Genomic DNA, 12,928 nt, shown 5'->3' with positions numbered 1-12,928 from the left:
ATTGAAGACCAACTTTCCATACACCAATCACTGCACAAATCCAGGCTATTTATTAAGTCCAGTCACCGTGCAAAGAAACATATGTGGAGAAAATGCTAGCATGAAGGTGTCCATTGAAATTGAAGGATTTCAACTACCAGTTACTTTTACATGTGATGGTAGGTTTGTAGTTCCCCAATCATCTTGTTGTGCTCTGATTAGAGAGAAAATGTTTAAAATGTTAATATAATTCTCTTAATAAACCGACCCTGTTATTAATATCCTTTTTGAAAAATGTGTGTGTGTATATGTGGTAAAATACTTAACATTCATTAGTTATCCTTTTCAAAAACTTGGTATTTCCACTTAAGACTAGTTGCAAAACAGTTTACCTTTATGACTACTGTACATACTTCTGTGAAAAATGCTTCACTTTGTTTAATCAGTGGCTCTTGGCCAAGGTCCCAAAGCATTAGATAAAAAGGATACTAAACAGATAATTAGATAGAAAGTCAAATTTTCTTTCTTTCTTTAAGAAGAATGCTAATTTATAAAGAGCAGTCAGTGAAATTGAAATTTCAGTTATTTTGCTAAGCTCCTCTAAGGAGAAGATAATTCTCCTTTGGTTCTAAGTCTTCTTCCCAGACTTGATGTGGATATCCTTTGTAGAGATGTATCCCCAAGAACAATAGGAAATTTTTTGTTATAGTTTTAAAAATTACTTTTATTTTCTTTCATAGCTTATTGTTTTTCACAATGTATATTATTTTAATGGGATTCCAACAGTAGAATAATATCCTATATTTCTGTAGTGCTTTGGCTTAAAAATTATGCCTTTTTTTTTTTTTAAGTGATTATGACTAGGACTATGTTTAGTATTTGGATACTTTCTTTGTAGCTTTGTACTTTTCAAGGCCCTTTGAAAAAATATAAATCTGAAACAAAATGTTAGCCAACTATAACAGTCATTCTTTTAGTTTCTAAAGGAAGAGTTATTCTTTTAAAATATACTTTACAGTTTGTTTTGAACAATCATTTAAGCATGTAGTAAGAATTAATATTAAAATTGAAGGAAAAAAGTCAAAAGGCTTTTTGATTGAAATAAGCATGAGTATCAGTGTTTATACATTGATAGCAAAATGCTTTAATTTGTGTCAAATTTTGACTTGTTATATTAAAATCTGATTTTTTTGTTTAAAAATATTTCAAATGTCTATTGTTTGGTTCTTCATAAATGTGCACATTTATAACAGTACATCTCTGTTAAGAAATGTAACTGTATTATGGTACAAGTAGTTTGTATGTTTAGATGATAAATGTTACCATACATTTGACTATTTAGAAATGTAGCCATTGTATTAGATAGTAGTTTTATGGCCTTTGCCAAGCTGTTAATTTTTGTGAAGTTTGAACCTAGTCATTGTCTTCTAAATTGAATGCAGGAGCTTGAAGTACAGAAATAGGTTACTTTAAAGGTTGACTTAGTTTTTAAAAGAATAAGAATTGAACAGTATTTCCAACTCGCTATATTTTTATTCTTTATTGGAAAATTTACCAGGCAAATGTCAAACATTTAAAATGTTGATTCTTTTTCTTGTAATTTGATTTAAATCATTCCTAGATACTACTAAATGTTATCCTTTTGGAGGCCTCTGTAACAAGGAGGTGGCTTTCTTTGCTTAGATCTGCCCTAATACAGTAACCATTAGCTACATGTGGCTGTTGAGTGCTTGAAATGAGGCTGATAGAGATTGAGATGTGCTATCAGTATAAAATACACACTGGATTTTGAAGACTTAGTTTAAAAAGAGAATGTAAGCTATCTCATCAGTAATTTTTAAATACTGATTATATGTTGAAATAGTATTTGAGATATAGGTTAAATAAAACATTAAAATTAGCTTTACCTGTTTCTTTTTACTTTTTTCATTGTGGCTACTAGAAAATTTTAAATTATACACATGACCTAAATTATATTCCTATTGTATAGTGCTGTCTTAGATTGTAAGTGAAAATCTTGACTAACTCTTTTACAGTGAGTTCTACTGTAGAAATCATTATAATGCAAGCCCTTTGCTGGGTGCATGATGACTTGAATCAAGTAGATGTTGGCAGCTATGTTCTGAAAGTTTGTGGTCAAGAGGAAGTGCTACAGAAGTAAGTTTATTCATTTACCTACTGAGCAACATCTTTGGAAATTTCATTTTTAATAGCTTAAATGATTAAAAAAATTTTAATATCTAAAGTTAAATTTGTATACAAAAATACATAGGGTCCTACTGAATTGATTTTTGGCATCAATACACTTATATTGAGATATACTTTGAGAAGTCATGTCTAACATAACAGAGGAATTTCAGAGATCATTAAGACATGGTATTTCCCTTAAGAAGCTTATATTGTCAGATGGGAAGAGTGGTGGGTAGTTGATTGGTAAATTGGTTGAATTTAATGTATTTTTTTTTTCTTTCTGCAAAGGCTCAGTAGTCACATCGTTATAGACTCCATTTTTCTTTTGTAGCATACACTGTTACTTTATACACAATGTCAGCTGTGATTCCCTTTTAGTCACCTGAAATAATCATTATGACTTTTTCTGAACCAGGTTGTTATTACATCTGCTTTTAGTCTAGTTATTTTACAGATTTCGGTCTCTTAGGCTACTAGAAATGTCCTGTCTCTATTTTTCTCATTTTTTTCTTATCTTTTTCCTTTTTTGCTTTGACTCTTCTCATGTAGAATTATTCTACTTAAATACTTATACTTGGTTAAAAAACTATCCCTGTATTTTACAATTCTCTTCAGTTTCTGATGCAGATAGAATTTTATTCTCATCTCTGTAATTTATAGTTTGAAGAGAATAACACTGATGAATAATTAATATATTTTAATAGTAATCATTGCCTTGGAAGTCATGAACATATTCAAAACTGTCGAAAATGGGACACAGAGATTAAACTACGACTTTTGACCTTCAGCGCAATGTGCCAAAATCTGGCCCGAACCGTAAGTGTTTACCTTATTACTGAATTTCATTTGGTTAAATCTGAATAATTTTGCTAATTAGCCAATTTGCAATCTGTACATTCTCCAAGATTGCTGGGTTAGACCAGAAATGATGAACTCTTTATCTCAATAGGAGTCTTTTCAGCAGATGGGAGATTTTCAATCTTGAAGGTTTGGGTAGCATACGACTCAGAGTTGGAGGCCTAATTGAAAATCAAAGTGGAAGATTTAGAAATTTGATTTGTAATAATTTTACACAGTAATGAGAACGTTAGGGTTAGTCAAGGGGAAATGAGGAAGGAAAGATTTTGAATATGAAATATGGGTTTGGGAGGGGAAAAAGATCCACTGACCTTTGCACCAAAATAAGAAAAATACATCATTTTTCACCATATGAATACTAATTCTTTGTTATAAAAGTACAATACTTTCTTTTGAGGTTAAAGCAAAATAGCATGCAGGAAATGAGGCCATTTTATTACTGTAAAACACTTCATGAATTTTAATCTCTAAAGAGAATTCTTTATTTGGTAGAATTTTGGGTGGGTAAATATCAGTCATTTCCACCTTCTCTTTACTTTCTTAGGTTTTGCTCCTGTGTTAGGTAGAATTTATTTCAATTGGGTGGAAACTATTTTCACAAAACTCAGTACATTTTAGCAATCTTTAGTTCTTTTCAGTTTCTTAAAATTATGTTCTTGAGCCTATTTGTACAGTAAAGACTTATGGTAGAAGAAACCAGCACCTCGTGTATTGAGAATAAGGTGAAGGGAAAGTTGATTATCATTAGAAGAAAAATGCAGACACTCAAATGATCTCTTCTCTATCTAGTTTTCACCCCACTTTTATTTGGCTGTCAGCCATCTTTAAAGGTATTTTCAGCTTTGTATTCTCTCTATATAGAACAGAAGTAGTTTTTGTTTTGGGACCTATTTATATCTCAGAAGCTAGACTTAAAAGCATTTATGTTTTGTCATTTAAAAATCTTTTTTTCAGAATATTGATTCACTTTTTTTTCAGTCAATTGTAAATATTAAATTCTGACAGTGTTTTAGCCTCAGTTCTGAAAAAAATATTTCAGTTTCAAGAATTTCTCATATGCTTAACCATACTTAATTTGGCACTAGAAAAACCAAAGAATGGATTTGATTTTTTGGTAAACATTTGTGTTTATATGTTTGTTTAGGCAGAAGATGATGAAACACCTGTGGATTTAAACAGACACCTGCATCAAATAGAAAAACCTTATAAAGAAGTCATGACAAGGTGTGGCATCTAAAGCTTTAATTACAGGTTTTTAAACTTTGCTTTTGGATGTGACTACATTTGTTTTAGTGAATAAAAAAATCATTTTTGTATATAGTATCTTTCAGCCACAATAACTGTTCCTTATTTCAGACACCCTGTTGAAGAACTTTTAGATTCTTATCACAATCAAGTGGAGCTGGCTCTTCAAGTAGAAGTAAGTCTTAATTTACATTTTGTCATGATGATTTAAAGATTCTTGTTTCTCTTCTTTTTTGAATTCTAGTGTTGTCAGATTAAGTATTTTAGAAGGACTATGTAACCTATATTCTTGATATTGATGTTTGACTTGTTTTCTGACCCAACTTTTTAATAAGGAGTCTCAATAATGCTGAGTCAATGTGCCTACTCTCACTTCAGCTTTATTATTAAGGAACATTCAGTTCAATTCAAAAAGCATTTATTGAATGCTTACTATATACTAGGTGTTAGAATTATGAAAATGGATGTAATCAGAGAATGCCTCATTGAGAAGATGAATTTGAGTAAACCACTGGAGGAGAGGAAGAAACTATCCAATTTTGGGCAGGAGGAGTGTGCCCGGTGTATTTACGGTCCACTAGATCTTTGTAGCTGGAATAGAAGGAGGGAAGGTGGGCGGCAAGAGTGGAAACAAATCATGTAAGATGTTTTCCTAGCCACAGGAGAGACGGTGATGTCTTGGACCAGGATGAATACAGTGGAAGTGGTGAGAAGGGCTTGGATTCTGTGATATATTTTGAAATTAATGTTAGGATGATTTACCGATACTGAATGTGGAATGGGGAGGGGGGAGAAATGGGGGAAGTGAGAAGAAAGAGGGAGAGAGAGGAATTAAGCATAACTCCAAGATTTTCTATCTCACATTTGGAAATCTGGCATTGCCATTTAGTGAGATGTGGAAAACTGTGAGAGGAGCAGATTGGGGATGGAAGTAGATCTGGTATATAATTTTGGACATTATGTTTGAGATAACTATTATTCATCCAAATAGTGATGTTGAATAGGTAGTTGGATATGAATCTGGAATTTAATGGAGGAGGCCAGGCTGGAGATAATGATCTTGGGAGTCATCAGGGTATACATGGTGTTTTCAGCCATAAGATTGGATGAGATCACCTAGAAAATCATTGTAGGTAGAGAGAGGAAAAGAGTTCAAGGACTGAGCTCTGGATATATCTCCTATATTAAATAAAATAAAAAGTCCACATTTCCCTGCTACAACCACCTCACTGTTCTACTTTCCTTGCAGCAGAACTCTTGAGAGTTAATCTGTTTTTGCTGTTTCTACGTTCTCTGTTCCCATTCTCTTATGAACCCACTCTAGTTAGGTGTTCAGTTTCATCACTTCCCTGAAACTACACTTATTAAGATCATGCAGGACTTCCATGTTTCTAATAATAAGTTCTTAGGCTTTATTTTCTCAACTTTTCTATAGCGTTTGATAGAGTTGATTGTTTCTTCCTTGTTGAAACACTTACATGGCCTCTGGGATATCACTTTCTTGGTTCTTCTACTTCCACTGTTCTCACTCTCACTTGTGGCTTCCTCATGATCTCTCCTTACCTTCCTGATGTCTAAATGTTAGAATGTTCCAGGGCTCAGTTCTAGGACCTCGTCTCTTTTCTTTATATTCACATCCTAGGTGACCTCACTTAATCTCTTGTCTTTGAATAACCTACATATGCTGATGACTCTGAAATTTATATATCCAGACTTAACCTTTTCCTTCAACTTTAAATTCAACTCTCTGTTACTTGACATCTCAAATTTAACATATAGAAAACTGAATTGTTTATATTACCCTTCATATCTGTTCATCACCATTCCTTTTTTAAATAAATGTCAACTCTGTCTTCCATCTGTTCAGGCTAAAACCTTGAGGTCATAATTGATTTCTCAAGAAAAAGATCTTTCACATTCTATGTTCAGTCCCATTCTTGTCTACTCTACCTTGAAAATACATTGGGAATGTGACCACTTTTATCTCTCCCAGAGCTTCAGTCCTAGTCAATTATAATAGTTATAATATTTATTTACTGGTCTTTTAGCTTCTACCCTTGCATTTATATAGTCTTTCTTCTATAGACAACAAAAATGATCTTTAAAAAATAAGTCACTAAATGCATTGTAGTATCCTGGATTGCATCCTGGAAAAGGAAAAGGAAATTAGTAGAAAAACTGGTAGTCTATGGCCATGACACCCTGAATGTGCCTGATCTCGTCTGATCTCAGAAGCTAAGCAGGGTCGGGCCTGGTTAGTACTTGGATGGGAGGCCACCTAGGACTACCAGGTGCTATAGGTGTTAAAAAACAAACATGCAAACAAACAAATAAAACCTGATGAAATCTTAATTAAAGTCTGGAGTTTAGTTAATAGTAATGTACCAGTGTTAATGTCTTAGTTTTAACAAATGTAATGTTATATGGGAACTCTCCAAACTATTTTTGCAACTTTTTATAAATCTAAAATTATTCCAAAATAAAAAGCTTATTTTAAAAAATGAAAATAAGCACAGAAAGCAAATGTAAAATAAAAGAAAATCAAAGCCAAAAGATAATTCTTTGAAAAGATTAATTTATAAATTCTTAAAAAATGTTAAATCATGCCACTCTTGCTAAGAATCCTGTTTCCTATCTCACTAAAATTCAAAGCCCTAATAGTAGGCCCTACACATTCTGACCCACTACCTCTCTGGTCCTGGTTTCCTACCTGTTTCCTCTTTTATTCTGGTTGATCTGTAGGTGCCCCTAACTGGGACCTTTGTGCTTATTCCCTTTATTTTTAATGCTCTCCCCCCAGATACTTGCATGGCTTACCATTTTAGTTCTTTAAGGATTGTGTTCAAATATCTTACCAGAGAGCACTTCACTGATCATTTTATCTAAAATAGTGACTATTATATTTACTCCCCATATTTTTTATAGTTTTATTGAGATATAATTTATATACCATAAAACATACCCGTTGGATGCATAGAGTACTCTAAAGAAAATCTCACAACCACACAGATTCAACAGTCTCCAATTTCAGGAGGAACCAGCATGCATACAGTTATATAATTATCACCTCAATTCAGTTTTAGAACATTTTTAATCACTCCTAAAAGTTTCCATGTGCCACTCTGCAGTCATTCTCCATTCCCAGCCCTGGCCCTGAACAATTACTGATCTGGTTCCTGTCTTGATACTTGATAGATTTGCCTTTAACAGAGATTTCATGTAAATGGAATCATACCCTATTTTGGTTTTTATATCCGATTTCTTTTGCTTGCCATACTGATGTTAAGCTCAGTCCATGCTATAGTATATAAGTTGTAAGATGTATCCATAGTTTGTTCCCTTTTTTATTGTTGCATACTTCGATTTTATGGGTATGCCACTTTTTATCTACTCACCAAATAATGACATTTGGACCGTTTACAATTTTTGGTTATTATAAATAATGCCGTAAACATTCATTAAAAGTCTTCATGTGCTGTATGTTTTAATTCCTCCTGGATGGGTTGTAGGAGAGGTCAGGAAGTTATAGAAGTTTTAATTCTTTGTCTTAGTTTTCTAGAGATGTTAGTTTATTTTAATAAAATGAAGTTAGAGTTGCAGTAGGGATTTTGAGGCAAGGAATATTGATTTGGCTTCATATTCATCGGGGAATGGAAAAGGGAGCAGACCAAGAGCAGGTAAAAGGAATGTTGAGTGGTATGCTGGTTCCTGCTGAAATTGGAGACTGTTGAATCTGTGTGATTGTGAGATTTTCTTTAGAAATACTTAGCTGCCCGATAGAAGAAGCAGAGGTCTCTGAGCTCAAAGAACAGGTTTGGTCAGAATGAGGGTATGAGAGAGAGAAGCAAAGGAGAATGTGATAGGGTACAATTCTAGGGTTGAAGATGCTGTGAATTTTCCACATGGACATTTATGTAACTGTAGGTTATTATAGGATATAGGGTAGAAAGTCAGATAAATATCCAGAACAAAAATGTGGAATGTAGTGGGGGAGAAATGACCACATGTCAATGGCAAGGCAGATCAGTCAGTCAGGGCCTAAGTCAGGAGACAGGAACTATAATAGTTATTTGAACAGCTAAATTTAAAGAATCATTAATTACTAAATTGTAGTTAATTATTACAAGGTGAAAAAGAACTTCAAGGCAGGAGTTGGCATATTATAGATGTGCCAAATCTAGCATGTCACATGTTTTTGTAAATATAGTTTTATTGGAACATAGCCATTCTTGTTCATTTATGAATTATCTGTGTCAATTTTCATACCCTAATAATAGCACAGTTGAATTATGACAGAGACTGTGTGGCCCACAAAGCCTAAAACATTTACTATCTAGCCTTAAAAACTTTTTTTTGCCATGCCAACTCTTCTCTCAAGTTTCCAGAAGTAACAAGTGTGAAAAGCAGTTATCAGAAGAATGGATAGTGAAGGAACTCTAAGGATTTATGATAGAGCCTCTCCCACAACCCCAGGCTGCAATTTAACCTCTTTGAAGAGGGTATGGCTATCACAGGAACACACAGGTTGCCTTTGGTAAGGAAACTTGCTGTAGCTGTCAGATTGAGAGAGCATGGCTTGAGGGTGCAGCTGGTGCTCTTCTTTGAGGCATATTGGGCTCCCACCCTGAATTAAAAAATGGAGGACTAGAACCCTGATGAGAAGTACCTTCAGGTTGCTGTTGCCTTTGATTGTCCCTTTGGTGCCCTCTATTGGCAAATCCTAACATTGTGTCAGCTGGCAAAGGAGAAATATAGCGTCTCACAAAATAGAGCAAAGAAGGATGGACTTAGAACTGATAGACAATTAATTGATAATTACATATAAAAATAATGGAGATTAGTATAGGAGAATGACATGAGCCTCAGAACTGGAAAGGTTTTGTATGAAAGTGAGGAGTAAAAGTATGAAATTTAAGCAAAAATGGGGAGCTAAGATGACAGACCTTCAGTCTCTGAGGACTGCAGGATAATTGGGTATTTGAGAAAATGAGGTACTTTCATTTAAGCATGAAGGTTAATGGAACATTCAGTTTCTGGTAGCCAAGCCTCAATGGTGGAAAAGTTTAAATTTTTAAGAGATGGTGTAGTACTGAGTTTCAGCCCATTTTAACATTGACAGTACTTGGCATTTAAGTTTGGTATAAATGTTTGATGAATTAATACATTATATAAGAATGTTTTTAAATGAGATATGCACTTTAAAATGCTAATGGGGGAAGTAGAGTATTTTTAAATCATTCCCATGAGGTAAATGATTTTATAATACATTTGTACATGTATACTTTTGAGTTATGGTGAAATCAACTGTGGTCGAATTGTTCAGAAAGATTGTCCTCAAGCAAATTTTTTCATCAGACAAAACTTTAAAAATGATGGATATGTAGTGCAAATGATGCTTCAGAGTTGACTCACTTCTAGTAACTGTTGCCCAATGTTATTAATATGTGACCAGCCTCTGAAGAACTTGGTTTTTGATAACAAATTTTCACCAGAGGGAAAGAAGCATTGACTTTTTTAATGTGGAAATTATTCCCAATGAGAATAAAAAATCTAACTCTGGTTTTTTAAATGATTTAGTAATTCATTTGTAATTTATTGCTGTTACTTCTGATTCTAATATGAAATTAATGGCATTTGCATATGAATAATTGCATCAGGAAAGTGAAAATTAACTAAGCTTGCTTTTTCTTAGTTTAAACTGTATAATTAAAAAGTTATCTTGTTTCTTTTCTTTTTCATCACAAAAAAGTAAAAGAGATCTGTTCTAAGGCACATCTAAAATGTTCAGTTTCTCATTTTATGTCTGAAATTATTGATTCTTTAAGTTCCATGTACTTATCTTTATTTTACTTTTTATTTTTAAAGAACCAGCACCGAGCAGTAGATCAAGTAATTAAAGCCGTAAGAAAAATCTGTAGTGCTTTAGACGGTGTAGAGACTCTTGCCATTACAGAATCAGTAAAGAAGCTAAAGAGAGCAGTTAATCTTCCGAGGAGTAAAAGTGCTGATGTGAGTATTTTTTAGTAATTAGTATCTTATTACATGCAGATATATGTACTTAAGTGAGCACCTATCACTTAAAGTGGGAAATTTTGCTTCTGCTGCACAAAACGTTGACGTTTAATTTTGGCTTTTACTTTTGAGTTCAGTGGGTCCCTTATTTGGTAATGTAGGAAATTCCTAAGAGGAGATGGGCTGCCTCAGAAGAGCTTTGTGAGAGTCGATATTGAATAGGTGGGTGCTAAACTCTGAATGAACCTTTTGTGTGTAGAGGAGAAACTCTGGCATAAGTGAATTGGTTGGGATGTTAAGGTAAATACTGAGCTTGAAGGACCTGGATGGAAATGTGCATGCCTGCCAATAGGTCAAGTTCTATTTTGGACTATATCTCCTCCTCATTGAAAAGACCCAAGAGCTTCAGTAGTAGTGACTTCCTGCCTCTGAAGCAACCAGGTTGGAAGGCCTCTTGATAGCATACTGTTGCTTTTAGCAAAAGCTCTCCCCTCGGTATTTCCATTGGGATTTAATTGACTCCATTCATGGGGATGTTTGTAGCTCTTACTGGAAAGATAAGAGGCATCAACAAGATACAATAAATTTAAAGTTATGTTGATGGTATGCCCCTCAACAGATATATAAGAGATAACTCAATCCATTTATGTTCACAGAGAACCTATCCATATGGATGGTATACAGAAATTTGGTGCTCTTTTTTCTTATGTGCTTATTTTTAGAAATTAAAAAAATATGTATGAAATCACTTGAAAGTGATCAGTCAACTACTATGGTCTTGATGTTGTCTGAGGTTTCCATTCATTATGTTCATTTGTTCAATAAAGTAGGAGGAGACCTCAGTTTAAAAAACTAAGCACTTTTTTGAGACACTAAATGGTAACAAGAGTTCTGATTTCTTTAAGGATATTCTTATCATGCTAATAAAACAACTAATGGAAAATAAAATACCATATTGGTGTATTTATCACTTTTGGGTTTCAGATTTTAATTGGTTTAATGAGGCAGAGTCTGTTGAATTTGTATATTTTGCATTAATTTTCAGTTACTCTATGATTTTCTTGATACTAAAAAATCATCTTTTTATTTGATAGAAGGTTTTTACTTTCTTTTTTATTGTTTTATTCTATAGATATTTTCGGGAGGTTTCCCCTGGGAAGGAGGTTTCTTTGATACAGCATTTAATTAAATATATTGAAATAAAAGGTAAAAATGTTTATATGACATCATGGGCAATTTTCTGGACTGATATGTATGTATGTATGCAGGTGACTTCACTGTCTGGAGAAGGAGACACTAGCAAGAGTTCAGCTCGGGGTATGTCTTTAAGTTCTTCAAATTTTAGCAATAATTACTGCTTTTTCAGAGAATTATATAAATAATTTCTTTAAATCTAGGCTCACCGAATCCTGAAAATCCTGTTCAAGTGAGCATGGACCAATTAACTGCAGCAATTTATGATCTTCTCAGACTCCATGGAAATTCTGGTAGGAGTCCTGAAGACTGCGCCCAAAGTAACAGGAACATCAAGGAAGCGTGGACCACAGCAGAACAGCTTCAGTTTACTGTCTTTGCTGCACATGGAATTTCAAGTAACTGGGTATCAAAGTACGTAAATGTTCAAAAGAATAGCTCTACCTAGAAGTTATTCTTATCTTATAAAATGTCAGCATCCGTTGTTATCTTGGTATTTATATGGATGACACAAGAATCACCAGCTATGTGTGTGGTTTTCATAAAAATTAAGGAGATGTTTGAAACTATTCAATAAAAGATGTCACTCCCACTACATGCAAAAAAAAAAGGCAGGAATATGTTTAAACTTACAAGGGCAATGGTTGATTAATAAATTATTAGTCAGTTTATGACAGCTACTTTTTGCCCTTTTTTAGAACCGGGATAATTTGAAACAGTGTAATGAGACTAGACTTCACATTTTTTTTCCTTTTCAGTAGTTTACAATTGACTGATTGCTAGGCTTTGAAGTCTATAAGAACACATTTCTTCTATTGAAATTTTAATATGGGTTTTTCTTTTTTGATTTTTTTGTCATAAAGTTTGTCAACTTCAGCTTATTTGGAAATGACTGATATAAACTGAAAAGTCTGAACTGAATATTTTAAATGAAATAGTTTTGAAATAGCTAAATGCTAAAAGGTAAGGTAAAGCTTAGTGAAGAGTTTCTAAACATAAATCTGCTTAAATTGAGCTTTAGAGTAAATAAATAGAATATAAAAAATAGTATAATGACTTAAATATGGTATATTAACTCATTCAATAAATATTTGTTCAGCACCATGTGTGGGCAGTTTTCTTAGTGCTCCTAGGAATCAATAGTAAACAAGGCAGCAGAACTTCTCTGCTCTCCTGGAACTTGCATTTAAATGGGTACTACTGCTGTCTGAAAGTATTTCATTCTTTTAAATAGTTAAAAGAATAATTTCCTCCACATCCTTCATACACATACACATATAAAATGCTGAAGAGGGACAAATGGAGTGAGGTTGAGAAAAGCAATCAAATAGCTAGGGATGTTTTGCGAACTAATGAGGTTAGATTTGAAATATATTTAGAATGATTAATATATTGTATATATGAACAAAGTGGTTAATGTGTAACCCTAGCAGTAAGTTAGAATACTAGT

General features: G+C 33.4%; 1 protein-coding gene and 1 pseudogene across 1 annotated transcript in view; both read left to right on the top strand.

Annotated features, from left to right (window-relative positions):
• The window catches only part of PIK3C2A (phosphatidylinositol-4-phosphate 3-kinase catalytic subunit type 2 alpha), an 86,118-nt gene that overhangs the window by 39,716 nt on the left and 33,474 nt on the right, over positions 1–12,928 (top strand). Inside the window, exons 4-11 of the mRNA XM_016139536.2 lie at positions 1–158; positions 2,016–2,136; positions 2,874–2,985; positions 4,172–4,251; positions 4,384–4,447; positions 10,138–10,281; positions 11,553–11,601; positions 11,682–11,892. Of these exons, the coding sequence (XP_015995022.2) occupies positions 1–158; positions 2,016–2,136; positions 2,874–2,985; positions 4,172–4,251; positions 4,384–4,447; positions 10,138–10,281; positions 11,553–11,601; positions 11,682–11,892 (939 nt within the window). The remainder of the gene's footprint in view (positions 159–2,015; positions 2,137–2,873; positions 2,986–4,171; positions 4,252–4,383; positions 4,448–10,137; positions 10,282–11,552; positions 11,602–11,681; positions 11,893–12,928) is intronic.
• LOC118603352 lies at positions 6,457–6,575 on the top strand (annotated as a pseudogene).

Source organism: Rousettus aegyptiacus, unplaced genomic scaffold (assembly GCF_014176215.1).
Source record: "Rousettus aegyptiacus isolate mRouAeg1 unplaced genomic scaffold, mRouAeg1.p scaffold_m13_p_5, whole genome shotgun sequence".
Taxonomy (NCBI): domain Eukaryota; kingdom Metazoa; phylum Chordata; class Mammalia; order Chiroptera; family Pteropodidae; genus Rousettus; species Rousettus aegyptiacus.
This window is presented reverse-complemented; position numbering and strand designations above follow the sequence as displayed.